Genomic DNA, 21,998 nt, shown 5'->3' on the forward strand with positions numbered 1-21,998 from the left:
CTGTGCTCATTATCATTAGTCATGGCATTTAGAAGCACGAGCAACCGGGTATTGTCTTACCTTGTGCCCTATTTTACAGATGTGGAGATCGGCACTTGGAGAAGGCAGACAGCTGCCCAAAGGTCCCTTAGCAGGCCAGTGGGCAAGCTGGGGTTAGACCCACATCTACGGGTGCACCTCCCATTGCACGGCTGCTGCCATCTGTGGGAAGGCACTCCAAGGCGTGACACAAATGTAAACTTCGGGGTCTGGGTGATCAGGCTGCAGGAGCTTCTTGTGGAGGATCTGGAGCAGACCTTTGTGCAAGCCACTGCCTTTCTTTGCCAGCACCAGCCATGAACTACGTGGGGCAGCTGGCAGAGACGGTGTTTGGGACGGTGAAGGAGCTGTACCGGGGCCTGAACCCAGCCACGCTGAGCGGCGGCATTGACGTGCTGGTGGTGAAGCAGGTGGACGGCTCGTTCCGGTGCTCACCCTTCCACGTGCGTTTTGGCAAGCTGGGCGTCCTGCGGTCACGGGAGAAGGTGGTGAGTGCTCAGGCTGGCCGAGGTGGCCACTGCAGGGTGGGCTTTTTAAGTCGGGGCAGTCACTACAGTCCCAGGACAGGACCTGGGGCCTCCCTTAGGTGGGGATCTGTCCTCTGGACAGGCTTCCCTTCGTTTGTACTTTCTTTGAAGGTTTTTGGGTTGATTTGGGGGTTTTGATCTGGGAGGGTTCACAGTTAGTTTCTCATGGAAACAGACCAGTAGGTCTCATCCCGGTGCTGGGGCCATCAGACCTGGCTCAGCTTACTAAGACCTTACCTGTGTGTTCTTGGTAAGTCACTTCATGTCTCTTGAGCCCAATTACTTCACCTGCACAAATGCATATGATTTTATCTGCCTAATGATGCTGGTGGGACAGGTCAATAGCAACTGATAATACTGTCCCAGGACCAGCTATGCGGCTCAAAGGTTAGTTTCTCTCTCTTCATAAATCCACTTCAGGCTGGGCATGGTGGTTCACACCTGTAATCCCAACACTTTGGGAGGCCGAAGCAGGTGGATCATCTGAGATCCGGAGTTTGAGACCAGCCTGGTCCACGTGGTGAAACCCAGTCTCTACTAAAAATACAAAAAATAGCCGGGTGTGGTGGTGGGCTCCTGTAATCCCAGCCACTCAGGAGGCCGAGGCAGGAGAATTGCTTGAATCCGGGAGGCAGAGATTGCGGTGAACCAAGATTACACCATTGCACTCTAGCCCGGGCAACAAGAGCAAAACTCCGTCTCAAAAAATAAATAAAATAAATAAATAAATCCATTCCACCTTCACTGGACTCAGGCAAGCACAGCAGAGATTTTTGTTAGCAGCAAAGTCTAGGGTGTGAATCAAGATTCACACTGAGGCAACTGTGACGTTTCCAGGATCCTAATAGAAAAGCGTAGCCTACGGGAAACAGAATATCTAAGAGGGTAGTAGCTTGGGTTGTACACTCAGCCTTTTTAGGTTCATAGGCTTGCTTGCTGTGAGGCTGCCTCCTAGCGAATTACTTAAACCCCCAAAGCCTCAGTTTCCTTATCTATAAAGTGGAGGTAATGATAGGAGCTACTGCAAGGGGTTGCAAAGATTAAATGAGATAATCTATAGAACACACTCCACAAAGGGCCAGTACACTGAAATTCCCACCATTGTTCACGCAGCCGATAACCTGGGGGCTGGGGACACAGCGATCACAAGAGAGATCACATCCCTATTCCTGTGGATGTGAGAGAGGGAAGAACTTGGAAACCAGGCAATACACAAGGAGACCGAGACAGTGACAAGTGCAATGAAGCTCAGACAGTGGGGCAGTATGAGTGAGGGAGAGATGGGTAGGGAGCTCAGCGAAGGCCTCTCTGAGGAAGGGGAGATGCAGCAGAGACCCCCATCGTCGGGAGCAGCCAGGCACTTGAGGTCCGGGGGGAGGGAGCCCCAGCAAGTACGGTGTTTGGGGTGGCAAAGAGCCACCGGAGGACCAGCAGGGAGACCTGTGGTTGGAAGCATGGGTGTGAGGGCCCATGTCCCTGCCACTGCTCTCCATTTGCAGGTAGACATTGAGATCAATGGGGAGCCTGTGGACTTGCACATGAAGCTCGGGGACAGCGGGGAGGCCTTCTTTGTTCAGGAGCTGGAGAGCGATGAGGTGAGTGCTGCCCTCCCAACAGCACCTGCCCCTCCCACCCCTCTCCTGTGCCTCCTCTGGGCGGAGCCTTGGGATTTGTCACCATCCTCGCCCATCCCTGGGAGCACCCCACCAGCGGAGGGCTGAGGCAGGGGTGTCAGTTGGGGCTGGCCTCTGGCACACATGATATGCTGTGGGGGCCCAGAGGAAGGGGCCAGGGTACCAGCTAACTCTACTTACTGGGAAGTTGGGGAAGGTTTCTCAGAGGACTGGACCCCTGAGCTGGGCCCCTGTGGGATGAAAAGGAGGCCTTCCCCGGGCAGCTTGGAGAGGAGGCGGGAGCTGAAGAAGGGGCTGGAAAGTATAACATCTGGCTTGTCCCGGGTCTGGTGCCAGCTCCGTGCAGCTGGAACCTAGAAGTGTGTAAGTGGTGGGTGTTCACACAGGGGAGGCAGGGCCCAGCAGAAGCCAATAGAGGAGTTGAAACTCCACTTGAAAAACTTTGAGTCCCTACTGTATGCCAGACACTGTGCAATAGACTCAGATGACGGGTGACCCCTGCCTTCAAAGAAAGTTACAGACTGGTCTGGGGAGCTAGACACGTAAATAATGGATGATGAACTGTTTGGTCATTGCAGTGAGAGATGTTGGAACTGGGAGAGGGATAGCCAAGGCTCCTTCCTGGAGGAGGAGACATCTGGCTGAATCTTAAAGCAGAAGTAGATGCCTGCTGTCATAGACTTGGGTAAAAGAGAAGATCAGAGGCTGATGCCAAGATCTCTGCCTGGCCTGCCATGGTGGCAGGTGGCTCTGTTGGGGAGCTCTGAGGCCAGTAGTGGCTACGGGGCCAGGCTGGTGCCTCCACACCTGTTTTCCTGACCCTAAAGGAGCTCACTCCAGGGCTGGGACCCAGGCAAGGCTCAAGATGACTGTGTGGTGAGGGCAGTCCCACTAGGGTCAGCCTCCCAGCTCAGTTCTTGATCTGTTCCACAGGAACACGTGCCTCCCGGCCTGTGCACCTCCCCCATCCCTTGGGGGGGTCTGTCTGGCTTCCCCTCAGACTCCCCGCTGGGCAATGCCAGTGAGCCCGAGGGCCTCGTCATGGCAGGCACGGCCTCCATTGGGCGGAAGAAGAGGCGTCGCAGGAGGAAACCCAAGCAGAAGGAGGATGCAGTGGCAACTGATTCTAGTTCGGAGGAACTGGAGGCAGGCGCTGAGAGTGAGCTGTCCCTGCTGGAAAAGCCGAGGCCAGAGCCCCCAGGGTGTGTAAGGACCAAGGGACTTGAATCCCAGTTTGGGGGTTCAAGTGCTGTTTCCTCTGCTCATGCTGTGTGACTTTGGGCAAGGGCCTTGACCTCTCTGAGCAGTAGTTGCTTCACCTTGCCAAGCCCCTGCTGTCCAGGCTCTCATGCCTGCCTGGGGCATCCTGCCCGATCAGTGACCATTTCCTTGTGGCCCCTCAGCAGTGTCAAGTTGGAAGAGAAGTCTTCACCGCAGCCCAAAGACATCTACCCCTACTCGGATGGCGAGTGGCCCCCCCAGGCCAGGTGAGAGGCCAGGTGGGCTGCAGACCGGGACTCCAGATCACAGTCTGAGGTTTCCATTTGCATTTTTCCTGATGACTAACAACACAGAACCCATTTAATATGTTTACCAGCCATTCGTATTTTTCCTTTGTAAAGAGTTCAAGTCTTTCATTGATTTTTTAAATTGCGGCAAAATATACATATCATAAATTTACCATTTTAACTATTTCAAAGTGTATACAATTCAGTGGCATTGAGTACATTCATAGTGTTGAATGACCATCACGACTATCTAGTTCCAGAACATTCCATCCCCCAAATGGAGACCCTATGCCCATGAGGCAATCCAGTTACAACTTCGCCATCTTTTTTTTTCCTTCCTTCCCTCCTTCCTTTCCTCCTCCCTCCCTCCCTCCCTCCTTCCTTCCTCCCTCCCTCCCTCCTTCCCTCCTTCCCATTCTTCTTACTGGATTGTCTTCTTATTGTTGATTAGCATAAGTTATTCATATATTTATATACTCTTTAGACCTTTACATATTCCTTATACATTCTGGATTCAACACAGGCATAAATAGAGTTTGCACGTATTTTTTTCCCTGGCTGGGGTGGGCAGCAGCAGGGATGGGTAGGCAGGCTCAGGGCCTCTGGATATGTCTCCTGCAGCCTCTCAGCAGGTCAGCTAACATCCCCGAAGAGCGACTCGGAGCTGGAGGTGCGGACCCCGGAGCCCAGTCCCCTGAGAGCCGAGTCCCACATGCAGTGGGCCTGGGGGAGGCTGCCTAAGGTGAGTCCCTCTGTATCAACCCCAGGCCCTGCCTTTCAGGGGCTCCTTGGCCCCCTTGGATCAGGGTTGGAGGGACTGAAACTCGGGCCACTGCCCCCAAAGCTTTGTGAAGCATGGGAGGCAGGCCTTGCCCTGGCCCACATCTTCCTCCATTTGTTCCACTGAAGGTGGCCAGAGCTGAGCGGCCCGAGTCCTCAATGGTCCTTGAAGGCAGAGCTGGGGCAACCTCTCCTCCTCGGGGAGGACCCAGCACTCCCTCTACCTCTGTGGCTGGCAGCGTGGACCCTTCGGGACCCCCAATCCAGCAAACAGAGGCTGGTGCCGACCTTCATCCTGACACAGAGGATCCCACTCTATTGGGTCCCCCTCTCCACACCCCAGAGACAGAGGAAACCAAGACTCAGAGCTCTGGGGACATGGGCCTGCCTCCTGCCTCCAAGTCATGGAGCTGGGCCACTCTGGAGGGTCCAGTTCCCACCGGGCAGCCAGAGAGGGTCTCCAGGGGGAAAGGTGAGTAATGCCGGGACTCTCTCACTGCCTTCCTGGCCTCGCCCTGTCCCCTGGGTGGGTGCTGGTACATTTTGAGCAACTACTGGGTGCCAGGTGCTGTTCTTGGCACCAGCTTCATGAGGCTTACAGTGCAGTGTGGGAGACAGATGCTCTGTGTGTGGACGGGCGTGCCATGGGCATAGTCATTGGTTGGAATGGGAGCTGTTTAAACCAGGTGGTCAGAGAAGGCCCCTCCGAGAAGGTGCTGTTGGAGCTGAGACACGGATAATGAAGATTCAGCCAAGCGAGGAGCAGGGGAAGGAAACAGTATGTGCCTGGGCTGTAAGGCCGGAGAGAAGTTTCATGTCCAGAAACTGAAGGCAGCTGGCATGCCTTGAGCAAGAAGTAGAAGACCGTCGGGATAGGAAGTCGGGGAGATGAGCAGAGTCAGATGGCTCCAGCTCACAAGCTCAGGTTTATCTCAGAGCGCTAGGAAAGCACGAGACCTGTGCTGTCCAAATCAGTAGCCACTGGCTATATGTGGCCATTTAAAATCAAATTAGGGCCAGCGTGGTGGCTCATGCCTGTGATCCCAGCACTTTGGGAGGCCGAGGTGGGAAGATTGCTTGAGGAGTTCAAGATAAAGCCTGGACTATGTAGTGAGAACCCATCTCCACAAAAAAAAAAAAAAAATTTTTTTTTAACTAGCCAGGCACGGTGGCATGTGCTTGTAGTCCGAGCTACTGAGGAGGCTGAGGCAGGAGGGTCACCTGAGCTCAGGAGTTTGAGGCTGCAGTGAGCTATGATCACACCACTGCACTCCAGTCTTGGCTCACTGCAAACTCTAGCTCCCGGGTTCAAGCAATTCTCCTTCCTCAGCCTCCTGAGTAGCTGGAACTACAGGCATATACCACCACGCACAGCTAATTTTTATTATTTTTAGTAGAGATGGGGTTTCACCATGTTGGCCAGGATGGCCTTGATCCCCTGACCTCGTGATCCACCTGCCTCAGCTTCCCAAAGTGCTGGGATTACAGGTGTGAACCATCACTCCCGGCCTAGAATTCCATTTCTCTGTCACACTGTGATCACATTTTAAGTGTGCTCAATAACCACATGTGACTAGCAGCTAATATATGAGACAGTACAGACATGGGACATTTGTATCACTGCAGAAGGTTCTGCTGGGCAGCACTGCCTTAGAGAATTCAGTCAGAGGGCACTTACTGCCCACACCGCTAAGCACATGTCAGCTCCACAGATATCTTCTCTTCAACCCTCAGGCTCTGCAAACAGAAGCCAGCACCTGGGCCCCAGTGACATCTACCTGGACGACTTGCCTTCCCTGGACTCTGAGAATGCAGCACTTTACTTCCCCCAGAGGTGCCTGGGTTCCGGATGCCAGGGTGTCTTGGGTCTGGGCACCTGGGGCCAAGGGTTCAGGCTCTCAAGGGCTATCAAGGGCCTGGGAGGAGAGAGGACCCATCTCCTACCCTCCTCGTATTCTCGTCATTGTTGGCCCCTTTGCCCACAGTGACTCTGGGCTGGGGCCCAGAAGATGGAGTGAACCCAGCAGTCAGAAGTCCCTGAGGGACCCCAACCCTGAACATGAACCTGAACCCACTCTGGACACAGTAGATACAATAGCACTGTCCCTCTGTGGTGGACTGGCTGACAGCCGGGACATCTCCCCAGGTATGTTCGACTATGGCCCAAGCACTTTCGAGGACTGGTGCTGAGCCCAGAGGATGGCAAGGGCAGGGAAGACTGCGAGGGTGGGGCAGTAGAAGTGGGAGGCTGGGCTTCCCTGCAGCTCTCTGCCCTGTGCAGCCCACACTCTGCCAGCAGGGGCTAGACCTTCGCAAGTCCCCATGAAGCAAATGCTTGACACTAAGTTGTGAGTTACCTGTGAATTCTGGGGTGGGAACAGGTGTAAAACCCACAGGTAGGGAGGAGCACTGCCAGGTTACAGAGCCAACCGACAGGAGGTGAACAGCAGAGTGGGGAGCACCAGGGGGCTGGGGCAGCGGGTCATATAGGATGTGCCAGCCTCACCCGTCACTCTCTGCCTCCGTGCCCAGAGAAATTCAACCAGCACAGCGTCTCCTACCAGGACCTCACCAAAAACCCTGGACTTTTGGATGACCCAAACCTAGTGGTGAAAATCAATGGGAAGTAAGTCCCAGAGCTGGGGCTGCTGGTGGCTGGAGAGTCATTTCCCTCTCCACAACCCTGCAGCTGCTGATGCCCTATTCTGTCTCTCTAGGCATTATAACTGGGCTGTGGCTGCCCCCATGATCCTCTCCCTGCAAGCCTTCCAGAAAAACTTGCCCAAGGTAATGGTTAGAGCACCATTGCCCCTGCTGGGGAAGGTAGCCATAGCCTCGGGGCAGGGAGACCCTTGGCAAGGAAGTGAAGGGTAAGCAGAGATGCGCCTGGGGACCAGGGGCTGGCTGGCTGCAAGACGCACTCTGGGAGAGGTGACACAGGTCCCTGAAGCCTTGCCCCACCCTTCCCTGGTTTTCTGGCCATGGCTGAATCCTGTTGTATTTAAACTGGACTTCAGAGGAGCTCAGGACAAACCAGAGGGGAAGAAAAACCCAACAGATGCTTAAACAAGGACATGTCTTTAGCAGGAGGCCTTTGCATCTGAAATATGGGGTTTGGGAAACGGAAGTTGCTCCCTTCACCTTGCCTGAAGACTATTCCTCCAGGCTGGGCTGAAGGGTGCTTACTTTCTTTATCTGCACACATTTCTTGAGTACCTACTATGTCCCAGGCCTAGGCTGGGGACAGTCATGAATAAATGAAACAAAATTATTCCTGCTCTCCAAGGAAGACTAGGTTAACCAAAGACTCACCCAGATGAATATAATTCAGCCCTGAGTGCTGGGAAGGACAGGTGTGCAGTGCTTGGAGAACCCACGGCAAGGTGGTTTGATAAGCAATCTCTACCTCCTGGGTAGAGACTGAAGGATGGGTGGGCCTTGGGCTGGCCAGGGGTGGGGAACAGCATGTATGATGCCCAGAGTGGGGAAGGAATGAGGGTATGCCCAGCCTGTTTACTCTTCCCAGAACCTCTTCCCTGGTCTTCCCAGCCACCTTCCCCTACTCATGGAGGATGGTGCCCTCCTGGGCAGTGCCAGCCTTTGCCAACCTGCACCTGCCCCTCTAGGAGCTATCCAAGGCACCACCCTGACCCGGCGCGGCCTATTGTTCTTGGCTTCCCCAAAGAGCATCACTAACGGATGTTGACAGCTGTCACTGCCATTGGGTGACAGCTTCGTCCTCTGGCTGGTACGGGGTCTGAGCTAGGACCCAGAGTCTGTGGGAAGGAAGAGGATCCCTTCCCTGCTTGGATCTCCTCACCTCACCCAGACAGACCCACCGTTTGAGGTCCCTGAGAGACCCCTGCCCCGCCAGCCTGTTTCTAGCTCAAGGGGGCCCCCTGGCTGTTCCCAGCCCAAGCCCACATCCTCCTGACTTGGGTCTGTAGAATGCTGGTGTGTCCCCGAGATGGGCCTTGCCTGGGCTCTCCCTGGGGTTATCTATAATAGCATAGATCTCATCAGCATTTTTTCACAAGGTCAACTTGCCCCAACCAGACAGCGATGGTACCATACAGAAAAGGGGGCTGTTTGTGGGATAGGATCACCGACCTTAGGAGGTTGCCTGGGGCAGTCCTGGAGGTTGAGGGGAGTACTGCCTGAAGATTGTTCTCCCTGCTACCACTTGGTCTCAACATAGGGAGTACCAGATCTTGAGAAACTCCCAAAGCATTGCCTTTAAGTACTCTAGTAGAGGAATGGATCCACAAGATGTGGAGGCCAGGCTGAGGCTGAGCCTAGAGCTAGGGATCGGGGCTGGGGGCAGGAATAGCCCTCGGTCTTTTGAACATAACTCACCTGAGTCATTGCTTGGAATCCCAGGATGGAGGTGAGCATGCCTCCTTGGCCTCCAGATGTTGACAGCACCTTGCTCTAGGGTCGACCCAGACTCTGGGCTCATGGGAGAAGGGTCCCAAGAACAACATAAGGTAGGAGGTTTGTGTGGAGGTAGGAGGTAGGAAACACTGTCGTGGCTTTCATCTGCCCACAGAGCACCATGGACAAGCTGGAGAAGGAGAAGATGCCCCGGAAGGGTGGGCGATGGTGGTTTTCCTGGCGACGCAGGGACTTCCTGGCCGAGGAGGTGGGTGGTCATGGTCGAGGGGCAGGGCCAGGGCTGGCACAGGCAGGAGGTGGGATTCACTAATGGATGTTCTTTCCACAGCGCAGTGCCCAGAGGGAGAAGACTGCAGCCAAGGAGCAGCAGGGGTGAGTGAGATCGCCTATCCGGGGCTCTGCAGTAGGAGCCTGGGAAAGATGGCCCTGGGTCGGGGGGCAGCAGGGAGGAGCCAGTACCCTGTCTCCAGCCGTAGGTTCTTTATTTGTCATTCCTCAAGCACCAAGCACTTCTTTTTTTTTTTTTTTTTGGTTGGTTGGTTTGTTTTTGAGACAGAGTCTGGTTCTGTCACCCAGGCTGGAGTGCAATAGTGCGATCCTGGCTCACTGCAACCTCCACCTCCCAGGTTCAAGAGATTCTCGGCTTCAGCCTCCTGAGTAGCTGGACTACAGGTGTGAGCCACCACGCCTGGCTAATTTTTTTGTATTTTTAGTGAGACGGGGTTTCACCCTGTTGGTCAGGCTGGTCTCGAACTCCTGACCTCAGGTGATCCGCCCACCTTGGTCTCCCAAAGTGCTGGGATAACAGGTGTGAGCCACCACAAGCACTTCTATACCTTTTCTTTTTCCTGAGAAATGGCCCCATTTTACAGATGGGAAAAATGAGGCCTGGAGACACATTTCCTGGCCCACAACCAGGAAATGGCAGAGCTGGCACAGGTCCTCAGGCTCCTGCCCCAGACAAGGGGATCCCTATTAAGGAGGGGCAGGGCCTCTCCCAGCCCAAAGAAGCCAGCTGACTCTGTTTCCTTTTTCCACATCTGAAGTGACCCAGCTGCCTAAGGCTGGGTGGAGAGTAGCTAAGGATGGCCTGACTGAAACCAAAGCAGGTGGGACTGGGGATAAGCCCGGAGATACACGTTAGGTATTCAGGTAAATATCTCCAAGGCAGGCCCTGCGAGCTGGCAGCCCTGGGTCTCGGCCTCCTCTGCTGTTGCTTGGCTGGGTGGAGACCACCAGCCTACACCCCTGTGTCTGCCACCACTCCAAATGGGTTGTACCTAGAGAGAGGGATCACTGATAGCCTGGACAGGCCCTGGCATGGCGGGGACAGGCCCAGGCTCCTCTTGGCATCTCCTGGGAGTGAAGGCCCTTTGGCTGGAGGAGATGGCCTGAGAGCCAGTGCGGTCCACAGGCAGAAGACAGATGTCCTGAGCAGTGATGACGACGCCCCAGACAGCCCTGTGATCCTCGAGATCCCCTCCTTGCCACCCTCCACTCCACCCTCCACTCCCACCTACAAGAAGTCCCTCCGCCTTTCCTCCGATCAGATTGTAAGTGTGGGTTGTCTGTGTGGAGGTTGGGGAGGGGCTGAGCTAATTCTGTCTGAGAGTCCCTCAGGACCCGGCTGAGAAATGGCTCCAGGGAGCCACACGTTCACCAAAGGCCAGAATCTATCCCCTTGGGAGCCTCCCTGATGGCCTGCACTCGAATACCTCCAAGGGTAGAGCGCTCACTTCTTCACATGCCAGCCCATTTGTCTGTCACTTAGGTCCTGGGAAAGAGACACTGGGAAAGCTGTCTCTTAGGTCCTCCTGAGATATCAACCTGTAGTGAGCCAGCAGGCTCTGGGTCAGCCCCTGGAAGCAACACTGAAAAGAATCAAATGCTAATGACAGTCCCTCAGATTCTGGCAACTCTCGGCCCCAAGTCACATCTTCTCTAAGCTCAGTAACTGGTGGCTCCTGGAATAAGAATATATTTTCTTCATGGGTGTGGCTCCATGGTCAGGGAGGTGTCCAGGAGGAACTCACCAGCCAGTACAAAGCAGCTGCCATCTGTCTGGTACCCTGGAGCTCACACTCAACTCAGGGCTTTGGTGGGGAATGGCCCTGATCCTTCTCTGTGGACCACGTACAGGGTTACACCTCTCCTTAGGGCAATGTTGACTCAGGTACCCTGGCCCCAAGGAGGGGCTTCCTATGGAGATCCCCACAGGACCCCCATCTATGGAGGGGTGTGTCTCCCTGCCAACAGCAACCCCAGCCTTGGGCCTGGGAGTCCTGGGCAGGGAGTCGTGGATGTGGCTTTGTCTGTGAGTTACATTTCGAAGGGGAGTGAATGGAGGCTAGGGCTCCTGTGGCCTGCCCTGGACAGAGCCCTGATCAGCATGGCCACCCTCTGCCTACATGGATGTGTGTCTGTGCGTGGCTATCTCTGATGAATCCAAGAAGGGTCTCTGAGCTGGGAGGAAGAGGAGAATGAGAGGCCCGAGGGGACTGGAGACCATGGCAGAAGGGGAGAGGTAGGCAGTGCCTGGCTGTCGTTGATCACAACGCACCCCTCTTTGGCCTCAGCGGCGCCTGAACCTGCAAGAAGGTGCCAATGATGTGGTGTTCAGTGTGACCACTCAGTACCAGGGCACCTGCCGCTGCAAGGCCACCATCTACCTGTGGAAATGGGACGACAAGGTGGTCATCTCTGACATCGACGGCACCATCACCAAGTGAGGCTCAGCTGGCTGTGGGAAGGAGAGGGAGAGAGGGGTCATGGACTCGCCTCGCTCTGTGCTGGGTGTGGTGGGGACAGTGAGAGGAGCCCTCCCTTCCTGGTGGGGCATCCTGGGGCTGGAGCTGGGCCACATGGAGCTGCCTTGGAGTGACCCTTCCTCTCTGGCTGTAGGTCGGATGCTCTGGGCCATATCCTGCCCCAGCTGGGGAAAGACTGGACACACCAGGGCATCACCAGTCTCTATCACAAAATCTACCTGTGAGTGCCTGGGCTGGGGCTGGGGCTGAGGCAAGGCCCCTAGCTCTAGAGAGGGAGTGACAGGACAGGACATCTTGGGGACCAGCAGGGACCACAAGGGAGGCCGCCAGGGCAGGTGCCTCGGGTGCTGAGACCTCTCTATTGGCCCGCAGTTCTGTGAAAGGCTCATCCCCTGGGGCTGTGTTCTAGGATCAGGACCACCTACTGGCCTGAGGCCAGAGGGGAGGCCCTCTCCATCCTGGTCCATCCAGACCTCAGGACTCTGTGCACCATCCAGCTGAGTCCACTGATGAGGCCTGGCCATTCTCCCCAGGTCCTCTCCCTGCACAGGCTGGAACATCAGCGCCCCACAGTTGGGCTGGGCAGGCTGAAGCCAAGGAAACAGATGGGGGCTGGCTAGTCTCTGATGGCTCTATGCCACCCTGTTCCCCACTCTCAGAAATGGGTACAAGTTCCTGTACTGCTCGGCGCGGGCCATTGGCATGGCGGACCTCACCAAGGGGTACCTGCAGTGGGTGAGCGAGGGGGGCTGTAGCCTCCCCAAGGGCCCCATCCTTCTGTCTCCCAGCAGCCTCTTCTCTGCCCTCCACAGGTAACCACCCCTACACGTACAAGCCCATGGTCCCCTGGTGGGGAGAGGCAGGCTCACTGCCAGGCCAGCCTTAGCAGGCTGGCATTAAGCTCTCAGGTGGCAAGGAGGGTGGGGTCAGACCCCCCATCGCCTGAGCCTACCATCCCCTCTGGCTTCTTCCCTACTTTGGCCCCCTTCCCTGCTGTGGTTCTGGCCACCCCAGAGAGGTGATTGAGAAGAAACCAGAGGTGTTCAAGGTCGCCTGCCTGAGTGACATCCAGCAGCTGTTTCTGCCCCATGGACAGCCCTTCTCTGCTGCCTTTGGGAACAGGCCCAATGTGAGTGTGTCCCCTCCCCTCTGCTGCGCCATCTCTCCCCAGCTGCCTGCAGGCCTCCGTTCCATGGGCCTCTCCTGTCTCCCACAGGATGTCTTTGCCTACCGGCAGGTGGGCCTACCTGAGTCACGCATCTTCACAGTCAACCCCCGCGGAGAGCTCATGCAGGAGCTCATGAAGAACCACAAGTCCACGTGAGGCCAAACCCTGCCACGTGTTCCCCATGCCCTGCCACGTCCCCCTGCCCCGGCTTCTTCCTGGGCCCCAATTTCACCTCTCACCAGGGATTCTGTCCCTTACTCTGGGCTCCCATGGCCGAGGCCGTGGTTTGGTGGCAGCTCAGGCTCAGTGCTGGCCCCCTTCTGCCTGTAGGTATCAGCGGCTTGGTGAGGTGGTCGAGCTCCTCTTCCCACCTGTGGCCCGTGGCCCCAGCACAGACCTGGCCAACCCTGAATACAGTAACTTCTGCTACTGGCGGGAGCCACTGCCCACTGTGGACTTTGATACCCTGGACTGAACCTGCCCTGGCTGGCTTCTCCTCCCTGGCCCGGCCCAGAACTGACTAGGTGTACCGGGGTATAGGAGGGTGGGAGCTGGATTGCCACGGGGCAAACCCACTGAAGGGGAAGAAGGGGGCTGCAGGTTGGTTGGAGCTAGAGAGACTCCCCCATCTTCCCCGTCCTATTTTTGCCAGCTAAGCTGCAGATGCTCCAGGCGTCAGTGTGGCACTGGCCCGGGGCAATTAGTTTGTCATCTGGGCCCTTGCAGGGTTCTGTTTTTTTTTTTTTTTTTTTTTTTCCTGAGACAGGGTCTTGCTCTGTTGCCCAGGCTGGAGTGCAGTGGCATGATCTCGGCTCACTGCAACTTCCGCCTCCCAGGTTCAAGCGATTCACCTGCCTCAGCCTCCCAAGTAGCTGGGATTACAGGCATGTACCACCACGCCTGGCTAATTTTTGTGATTTTAGTAGAGATGGGTTTTCACCATGTTGGCCAGGCTGGTCTCGAACTCCTGACCTCAAGTGATCTGCCCACCTCGGCCTCCCAAAGTGCTGGGATTACAGGCATGAGCTACCATGCCTGGCCTCCTTGCAGGGTTCTCTATGCCCTCGATATCTCTCTCCCTGTCAACCTGGGACCTTGCTGTAACTCTTGATAGGACAGGGAGAAGAGGGAGGCCCCACGGAGGCTCGAGGCATCAGTGAAGGGTTGGTGGCAGCAGTGGGAGTGTGGTGCAGCCTCTGGAAGGACGTAGTGTTCTCCCCGCCCCTTATCTGGGAGTCAGGACTGTACCCTCTGAAGCCAGACATCACTGCCAACACATCCCCCTTGCTGCTGCCCTGGCATCTCAGCACATGATACACACCCACACCCGCAGGCTAAGAGACTGTGGCTCCGGCTTGGCCTGCTCCCCGTCCGGCTGCTGCCACTGCCTCTCTCCAGACCTCCCTTAAAGACAGTCCCAAACTCAGCCGGGGCAGGTGGGTGTTGGCCTGACAGTCCTCCCACAGTCTCTGCTGGCCAGCTTGGTGCTCACAGCTGCTCGGTAAGCTCTTGCCTAAGGAGCTATGGGAAGCAGGAATGATGCCCCAGCAACCTCTCCTCCCACTGTCTTTGGTGAAGAAAGTAGCTTTAGACTGGCTAAAAGCTTTAATCCAGAGCCTGCCCTACTCCGATAGTACCAGAGTGGAGGGCGGGATACCAAATGTCCAGGAACAAAAGGCAGGGCTGTGGGGACCTGAAGAGCAGCACAGCGGGCCCCGTGCTGCTGTGGGGGAAACTGAGGCTGGGAGCCTCAGCAGAGACGGGTGTCAGAGTCTCTGGGAACTGCATAGGCCTGAGGAACATGCATTTTCAAGTTGTCCATTGATGGTTTCGTACCTGAATTTCTCACCTTTTGTGAACATCCTGGGAGGGTGGGGGTTTTGCAGGGGTGTTAAAAGCAAGGCCTGGAGCTCCTTTCCTCCAGCTGGGGGCTCCTTCTCAGGGCCTGGCCTCATTCAGGCCACTTTCTAGAGAAATGGCCTGACCTGGCAGGAAGGATTTCCCCACCCCCAAGTGGAAGGAAGAGGACAGTGTGGGCACCAGAGAGCCCTGGAAACATTTTAAGGGAAGGAAAGGAAAAGGATAAATTTGGGGTGAGGGGTCTCTAAACAGATTGCCTGCACTTCATTCTTTCCTGGGGTTCTACAGCTGCCTAAGCCCTCACCTTGGGGGAGGATCAAAGGGAATAAAGAGAACTCTCGTCTGAGTCTTTGTGCTTCTGTTCTGTCCTGAAGGACGTGTGAGGAGCCAGAAACGTCTGGCAGCCTCTGGTCCTTAGTTCAGATACAGCATCCATGAAGCTGCCAGGTGTGAGGACAGTTCCAGTGGGCATCACCTTCCTGCACAAACCTAGTCCTGATGGCTGCAAGGAGAAGCTAAGGGGACAAGGAACAGAAGCCACCAAAGGCTGTGGACTATTGCTTATGGGCACAGGGCAATGTGGACAGGCCACTGGCTGTGGGCCTGTAGGTCTTTGCACAGTTGCTGACACTGGTGCTAACTGCCTGCAGGGTCCTCTCAAGGCCTTACACACAGGCATTGATCAAGGCCAGTTGGCCACAGCAGCTGCCCCTGCCAGCCACGCTCAGGCCCTGCAGCTAGCTGCCCAGACACTGATTTGCAGACAGTGGAATGTGACATCTCTCAAGTCCACCCTGGCCTTCAAGCACGACATCCTTGCCTTGACCACTGTCCGGAACTGTCCAGTTTGTGCAGCACTGTGCATAGCCATATGGAGCTAGACCAAGACCATTCCCTCAGTGGCCTCTTTAGTGCCATCTGGGCTAGCCAGGGAAGGCTGGAAGGCGCTGCTGGATAAGGCTGGGCTCTGGGGTGATGTTCCCCAAGTTGGTGGGATCTAGGGTTTGGGTCCTGGCCAGCCTGTCTAGTTGGCTTTCCTTGGCCGTGCCTGCTCAGCCAGCTGGGCCTGGCAGTCCAGTAGGTCGTCCCGGAGGCGGGCAATGTCCTGTGTGTGCTGGGCCAGCGTACGATTCAGCTGGTCCACATGGCTCCACAGGCCCTCTCTGGACCTCAGTGGCTCAGTGGACAAGCTGTCCAGGCCCGCAGCCAGCAGGCCCAGCCTCCTGCACGCACCCTCCACTTGTGCCACCCGCTGGTCAAAGTGTCCCACTGTGTGCTGAAGTTTCTGGGCTGTGTCCTGGCAGCGGCTTAGCCCACTAGCCACCTTGGCCACACCAGCCTTGAGTTGCTCCAGCTCCCCCCGCAGGTTCAGGACCTGCCTGTGGCCAGCCTGAAGCCTGGAGCCTTGGCTGCTGACCTGCTCCTGGATGGCGTGGACTTCGGCTTCCACCTTGCGTTCCCGCTCATCCAGGGACGTGTTGGCAGCCAAGAAGGCATCAGAGTACTGGCTGACAGAGTCACTGAGGCCCGTGAGCGACTTGCTCACTGAGTTCAGATTGACCTTGAGCAGAGTGATCTCGCCTTGGAGTGAGCTGCCCGTCCCTTCTGCCAGCTGTCCCTGGACCTCGGCCACAGTGCCATTGAGCTGCTGGAGCAGTGCTGCGTGGCTGGCCACCTGGCGTAGGAGGGCCTCGCTCCGGCTCTGCCAGGCCTTCACCTCTGCCACGAGGTTGTCCAGGATGGCTGAGGTGGTGCTCGGGGTGCACGAAGTCTCCAGTGAAACCAACCGTTGCTCCAGCACGGCCAGCTCTGTCTGCACAAGGGGCCGAGCTGACCTACCTGGAGGGGCGCTGTCACGGCTTAGCTCCCGAGCCAATGTCATTAGGCGCTCCTCGAGGCTCTGCACGCGCTCTTCCAGCATGGTCCCAAAGCCACCTGCTCCCCACCCCCCAATCTCCAACCTCAGACAGCATCCCCTTGCTCCACCCTCTGTCCCATTGAGCATCTCCAGACCCTCAAGCAGCCCGTCCACACCTCCCTCGAGCATGGCAGCAGAGAGCCTCGTAAGCTCATCCCCGGCTGGGGCACCGGGGCCCCTTTGGGTCTCGGTGACTGCCTGCAGGGTCCTCTCAAGGCCATCCATACGGGCATTGATCAAGGCTAGTTGGCCACAGCAGCTGCCCCTGCCAGCCACACTCAGGCCCTGCAGCTGGCTGCCCAGCTGTGACAGCTCCTGGCGCAGGGCTAGCTCCCGGCCATCAAGGCTCTGGTGCAGCCTCCGGCTGGCGGCCTGACCCTCCTCACATTGCCGCCGCACCTCCTGCACCCGCAGGTCGCACTCACTCTGGACGCCTTGCAGCTTCTGCTCGAAGCCATCCAGCAGGCTCCCCCAGAGTCGGTGCAGCCGTCGGTCCACATACTCCTCCAGCAGGGCCAGGGAGGTGAGCGGGGATGGGGGGGCTTCCCGCAGCCGCTGCAGGTGGGCCTCATGGCCGAGTGCCAGCCCGTGCACTTTGTCTAGAAGCTGCACCTTGGTCCGAAGAGTGTTGCTCACCTCTGTCACCTTGCTTAGGATCTCGTCCAAGGGAGGTGTTAGCGGCCCTCTGGCTCTGTCTCCTGGGTCCACAAGCCCCTCAGGGATGACCCCAAAGCCCACAGGGGCAGCAGGAGCCCGGGGACCACCAGTCATCCTATTGGGGTCCTCGTGGCTGGCCACCAGGCCACTGAGGGTACCATATGTTTGGGCCAGGCGCTGGACGTCACCCTCCAGGCGTTCCAGCCGCTCACCAAACAGCCCTGGGCCTTTCCTTCCTGGGAAAGAGGAGAAGAGAGCCCCGGGGCATCACTGGCCTCACGCTCTCCGCTTGTCACACTGCCAGGCTACCCAAGAGGCTTTCTGTTCTAAGCCTACCTTCTCACTCAGCACAACTCCCTCAGCTTTATGATGGGGTGAAGGTGGGGCTTGGGGGTTCCTCCTCCCCATCCATGCCGGAGCTCAGCTAGCCTGGGATCAGTCCCCTCCCTGCCCCTGCCACTGAGCCCAAGAAACCCAGTCACCGTGGAGGGTCTCCTTGGGCAGACTCACCGTGAGGACTGGGGACTGCTCTGCTGTAGGAAGGGGGCCTGGGACCTGGGCCCAGCTGCCCCGAAGGAATCTGAGGCTCAGGCTCCAGCTGGGGTGGGGCAGCCCCATGGTCCGTGAGGTGCTCAGGGCAGCGTTCCCCAGTGAAGCCAGGACAGCAACGCCAGGCGAGTTCTGTCACTGTCTTGTAGCCAACCTTGTATTTGGGTCTGAGTACTGTGCGGTACCTGGGCCAGGGAGAGCAAGACAGCAGGATCCTGCACCTGAGGGCTGTGCTCCTCCCCTAGCTGGCACTCAGGGCCACCCTCAGACACTTGCATAAGGCTGTGTGTCTCCCCACCCCCATACCACCCCCAGGGTTTTACTTTTTCTGTGCTTAAGGTGACAGGGGTGGGGTAAGGGCAGGCCTTCCTGGAGCTCACAGTCATGTTAGGGAAGGATGCAGGCAGAAGTCCCACCCATCCTGGTAGCTTGGAGAGAAGCAGGAATTTCGCCCCATCACTTCCCAAGACCACTTGGACCCCTTCTAGCTCATGCTGCCATGAGAAGTTCCACTCAGGCTGCAGTGGCACCTGGGAGAACTCAGACACAGCCCCAGCCCTCCCTGTGGGCAGGGGTGGCACTGCCCTGGAGCTGGCGCTGGCAGTCCCCTCACTGCCCTGGGGACCACTCTTGGCTCTCACCTGCTCCCCTTAGTTCTTTCCACTCCTCTCTAGCCTGCTCCGGGACCTTGGCTCTGGTCAGAGAGGCTGGTGGATGGGCACCTCTGATTGTGAGCACGAAAGGGAAGGTCTGGGGTGCAGGCAGGCTCACGAGGGTCCATGCCCTCACCTGTTCGGCCACATACCTGTTTACCCACTGACACACCGGAGACAACAGGTTTGTTTCCACACACACATGTGAACCTCTCCAAGTACAGACCTGTGCATCCCACGTGCATGCAGTCCCACAGGTCCTCACGTGCAGCCCTGCTACTCCGGCTTCCTCTCCCTGCCCCCATGGCCTGCCTCCTTGTGGTCACCATGGTCCTCCCTGGGCCTGCCAGGCCCCCCTGTGGCATCACCCATTGCCTAAGGGTGGGTGCCCCCTCCTCTCCCCTCACCTTCTGCCTCTGTCACTTCCTCCTAGCCTTGTGCTGCCTCTGCCCCCAGAACCCTCCCCTTGTCCCTCTGTGGTTCCGGGGCTCCAACCCAAGCCTGCCCCTGTCTGTGCAGGTGATACTCTGCTGCAAGCCCAAATCCCTGGGATCCTCCCTGGCACACTCTTTTCTGGGGCTGCCTTCTACTCTGGCCTGCATGGGGGCTCAGGTGGGCTCTCTGGAGTCCAAGAAGCCCCTTGTGGAGTTGGCAGCTGCTCTCGGCTGAAGGCAGGACTGGCGCTTGTGCCAGGGGATTCCAAGTGTGTAGGTGAGGAGTGCACTTACGTGACTGTCCCGGGGCACTTGGGCCCCCACGCACACTGCCGGTATTCAGCCTTTACGTAGCTCTCCGCTCCCTCCTGTAGGATGCAGGTCACATTCCTGTGCACCACATAGGCACAGAGGGCCCTACAGGAGAAAATGGTACCCCTGGAATATCTCTGGCTGAGCGAGGCCCACGGAGGCTCCTAGCCTCCCACCTCGGTCTGTGGGCCTCAGCAGGGCTCCAGACCCCATGTCTCTTCTGTCTGTTCTCTGTGTCCCTGGAAGCCAACGCCCTCGGTCTGGGGTCCAGCCCCACTGCTGTTCTCTGATTCCAGCCTCCCTGATGGGTGACCCCTGGGCTAAGCACTATTGGGAACCAGGAGTCTGATGTGGCTGCCCCTCCCTGCATGGGGAAGAAGCCAGCCTGGATTCTCCCTCAAGTGCCCTGCCACACCCCCATCCTTCGCTGATTCCAAACTCCTTATCTTGGCATTCAAGGCTCCTGAGTCCCTACTCGGTGACTCCTTTGAGAGCACCACGTCTTGTCCTTCCTCCCCTGCCTGGCTCCCAGAGAAATCCACTTCTCCTTGTAGTTTTGCAGCCCTTGCCTTTGGTCCTGTTCCCTCACTCTCAGAGCAGTTATTGTACCACATCCTCTAGGAGGCTCGCTCTGATGTACCCAGGCCCACTGAGTGTCAGTATTCTTCCTCCTACAACAGCACTCAAATTCAGCTAGAATTCAAGTTCAGCCAGCACCCCAGGCAGAGCCTCCAGCCCACTTAACTGAGGTCAGTTTGCAAGCCACTGCCCACGAAACACCAGAAGCTGAGGCGGGGGCAGCAAGCTCTTTGATGAGCCATAATGGCTGAGGTGGCTGCCTGGCATAAGCCGACCACTGTGGACGGCTGTGCCACAGCACGGGCCCGGAGCCAGGAGCCCGCACTGGCTCTGCAACCAGGCCACGCTGGGGCTCCCATGGGGTTGCTGGGGCCAGGCTGACTGAGGTGGGGAGCGGCCGCCCGGATGCGCAGCTCCATCTTCTACCTGGCGGGGCAGGGGAGAAAGGGGAGGCCCGGGGCGGGGGAGCCCCGCGTGCTCAGCGCGCGGACCGCCCTTCCTCCTCTCCCTCCACCTGGTCCGCTCGCCCGGAGTCTGCACACAGCGCAGCTGGAAAATGTTACTTCGCTGGAAAGGTTTCCGCGGGCACTGCCAGGATCCCAAGCCGCCGCGCCAGGCCCCCTTGGTTCCTTTTTCCTCGCCAGCCCCGCAACCTCCCGGAGTGTGGGGTGCCCGCCCGAGCGGGGGCTCTGCCCCGGACGCCGCCGCCTCCTCCATGCAGCGGCCTCGAGGGGCCCGTGGCCTCGACGCCCCCCGCCGGTGCGGGCAGGTGGGAGCGGCGGCGCGCGCCGGCCCATTCCTCCCTCTTCCCGCCCGCCGCCCGCCCGCGCTTACTTGTGCGGCCCCGGGCGCAGCCGCGGGCGCCATCCCGTCGTGTAGAGACTGTAGCGGGAGGCACCGGGAGGCACGGGCCGCGCCAGGAGCGGGGTGCCCTTGGCCTGCGCCCCCGAGAGCAGCGCCGCGACGGCGCACAGCCAGACGGGCAGGCGGCGGCGGCCCATCGCGGTCCCCGCGCCTCTGCCCGGCCCCGCGCGGTGTCCCCCGCCGGGTGTCCTCCCGCAGCGCCGCGCCGCCCTCGCCGCTGGTCGGCCCGGGTCCCGCCCCGAGGGTCCCGTGGTCCCCTTCGACCCCCCGAGCTCGCTGGCCCGGCCGCCTGGCGCTTCGCGGTGGCTGCGTCCCGCGGAGTGGCCGGCGCTGCTCGCGGCTGGGGCCGCGGAGGGGAGGCGGGAGGCGGGCTCTTTGCGGATTAGCATAAACTTGGGGCCGCGCCGCTCGCCGCCGCCAGCCCCCCGCCCCAGCTCCGAGCGGACAGCCGAGGGGCCGCCTGCGAACAGGAGGTTCCGAAGGGAGCAGCCCCAGGTGGCAGGGGCGCAGGCCGCCGCGCCCTGGGAGGCCCCAGAGCACACCAGCCACTCTGTCGCCTACGGGCACAGGGCGAGAAGCAAAGAAGCAGACCCCTGAGGCCAGCCTGGGCGTGGGCTCTCCAGGAGCCGCCCACCCGCAGGATACGGGTGTCTTCAGAGTCCGTGTGAACCCGGGAACTGCTCTCCAGGGCTCTGGAGCAGAGATGGCCGTGTTTGGGGGCACACCAGCACCACCTCCTCCGCCACCTCTTTGGAATAGACCCCAGATCATCCCCGTTTGCTCGCTCTGCCTCCTGGTACCATCATTATCTGGGGGTGCCCGGGACCCTTAGTTTGATAACTCCGCTGACCTCTCCCCAGGCGTCCTACCTCCCCCTTACCCCACAACCTCTGCCACCTAGCCTGGTGGCCCTGTTGCACCTCTGGTTCTCTGGAGAGGCCTGTGTTTCCTCTCTGTCTTAGGTATGGGCTGCACCGAGCCCGAAAGGCCCATCACCGCCCCAGCCGAGCCAAAAGTGCTATGCTTTTTGTGCAACTGAAGCTCTAAGCCGGCTGGTCAAAGAAAATCTTCAGGTCTTTCTCACAAGGCACTGCTGCCATGAAGCCAGGCGTCGTCCACAGTTTGCTTGTGAAGTTGACTGTTGGAACCCAAGAGGTGGGTTTTGTCGTCGTCCTCATCCAATATCACCTTGCTAACTCTCTAACCTGCACAGAACCCTTGAATCCTGATTCTGTCATCAGAGTGGTACTTTCCTGGACTTGTCTCATCCACATGGGTGGCTACAGCCTTCTGTGTTTTTGCCCCAAGAGCTGATAGGTGTACAGAATGCACGGAACTCTGGGGCTTGCCTGG

The 21,998-nt window shown here is 58.1% G+C and overlaps 2 protein-coding genes across 3 annotated transcripts; one reads left to right on the plus strand and one right to left on the minus strand.

The window, feature by feature from the left end:
• Positions 1-335: 335 nt before the first annotated feature.
• On the plus strand, positions 336-15,025 carry LPIN3 (lipin 3). Of its 2 annotated transcripts, none has more exons than XM_026455305.1 (19): positions 336-527; positions 2,066-2,161; positions 3,134-3,402; positions 3,604-3,687; positions 4,330-4,450; positions 4,618-4,960; positions 6,223-6,322; positions 6,474-6,634; positions 7,021-7,114; positions 7,206-7,275; positions 9,038-9,130; positions 9,212-9,255; positions 10,298-10,436; positions 11,460-11,608; positions 11,785-11,871; positions 12,311-12,463; positions 12,666-12,780; positions 12,868-12,971; positions 13,150-15,025. In XM_026455305.1, exons 1-19 carry the CDS (start codon positions 336-338, stop codon positions 13,292-13,294), a joined length of 2,559 nt encoding a protein of 852 aa, XP_026311090.1. In that variant the 3' UTR covers positions 13,295-15,025. The 2 variants fall into 2 exon arrangements, with proteins under 2 accessions (XP_026311090.1, XP_031790557.1); XM_031934697.1 differs by having other exon boundaries at positions 3,607-3,687.
• EMILIN3 (elastin microfibril interfacer 3) lies at positions 14,410-21,001 on the minus strand. Its single transcript, XM_023227947.2, has 4 exons — positions 20,616-21,001; positions 19,185-19,307; positions 17,765-17,988; positions 14,410-17,490 (listed from the first exon to the last, which is right to left on the minus strand). The coding sequence occupies exons 1-4, from the start codon at positions 20,780-20,782 to the stop codon at positions 15,704-15,706; spliced, it is 2,301 nt and encodes a 766-aa protein (XP_023083715.2). The 5' UTR covers positions 20,783-21,001; the 3' UTR covers positions 14,410-15,703.
• Positions 21,002-21,998: the final 997 nt, after the last annotated feature.

Source organism: Piliocolobus tephrosceles, chromosome 20 (assembly GCF_002776525.5).
Source record: "Piliocolobus tephrosceles isolate RC106 chromosome 20, ASM277652v3, whole genome shotgun sequence".
In the NCBI taxonomy this organism is placed as follows: Eukaryota; Metazoa; Chordata; class Mammalia; order Primates; family Cercopithecidae; genus Piliocolobus; species Piliocolobus tephrosceles.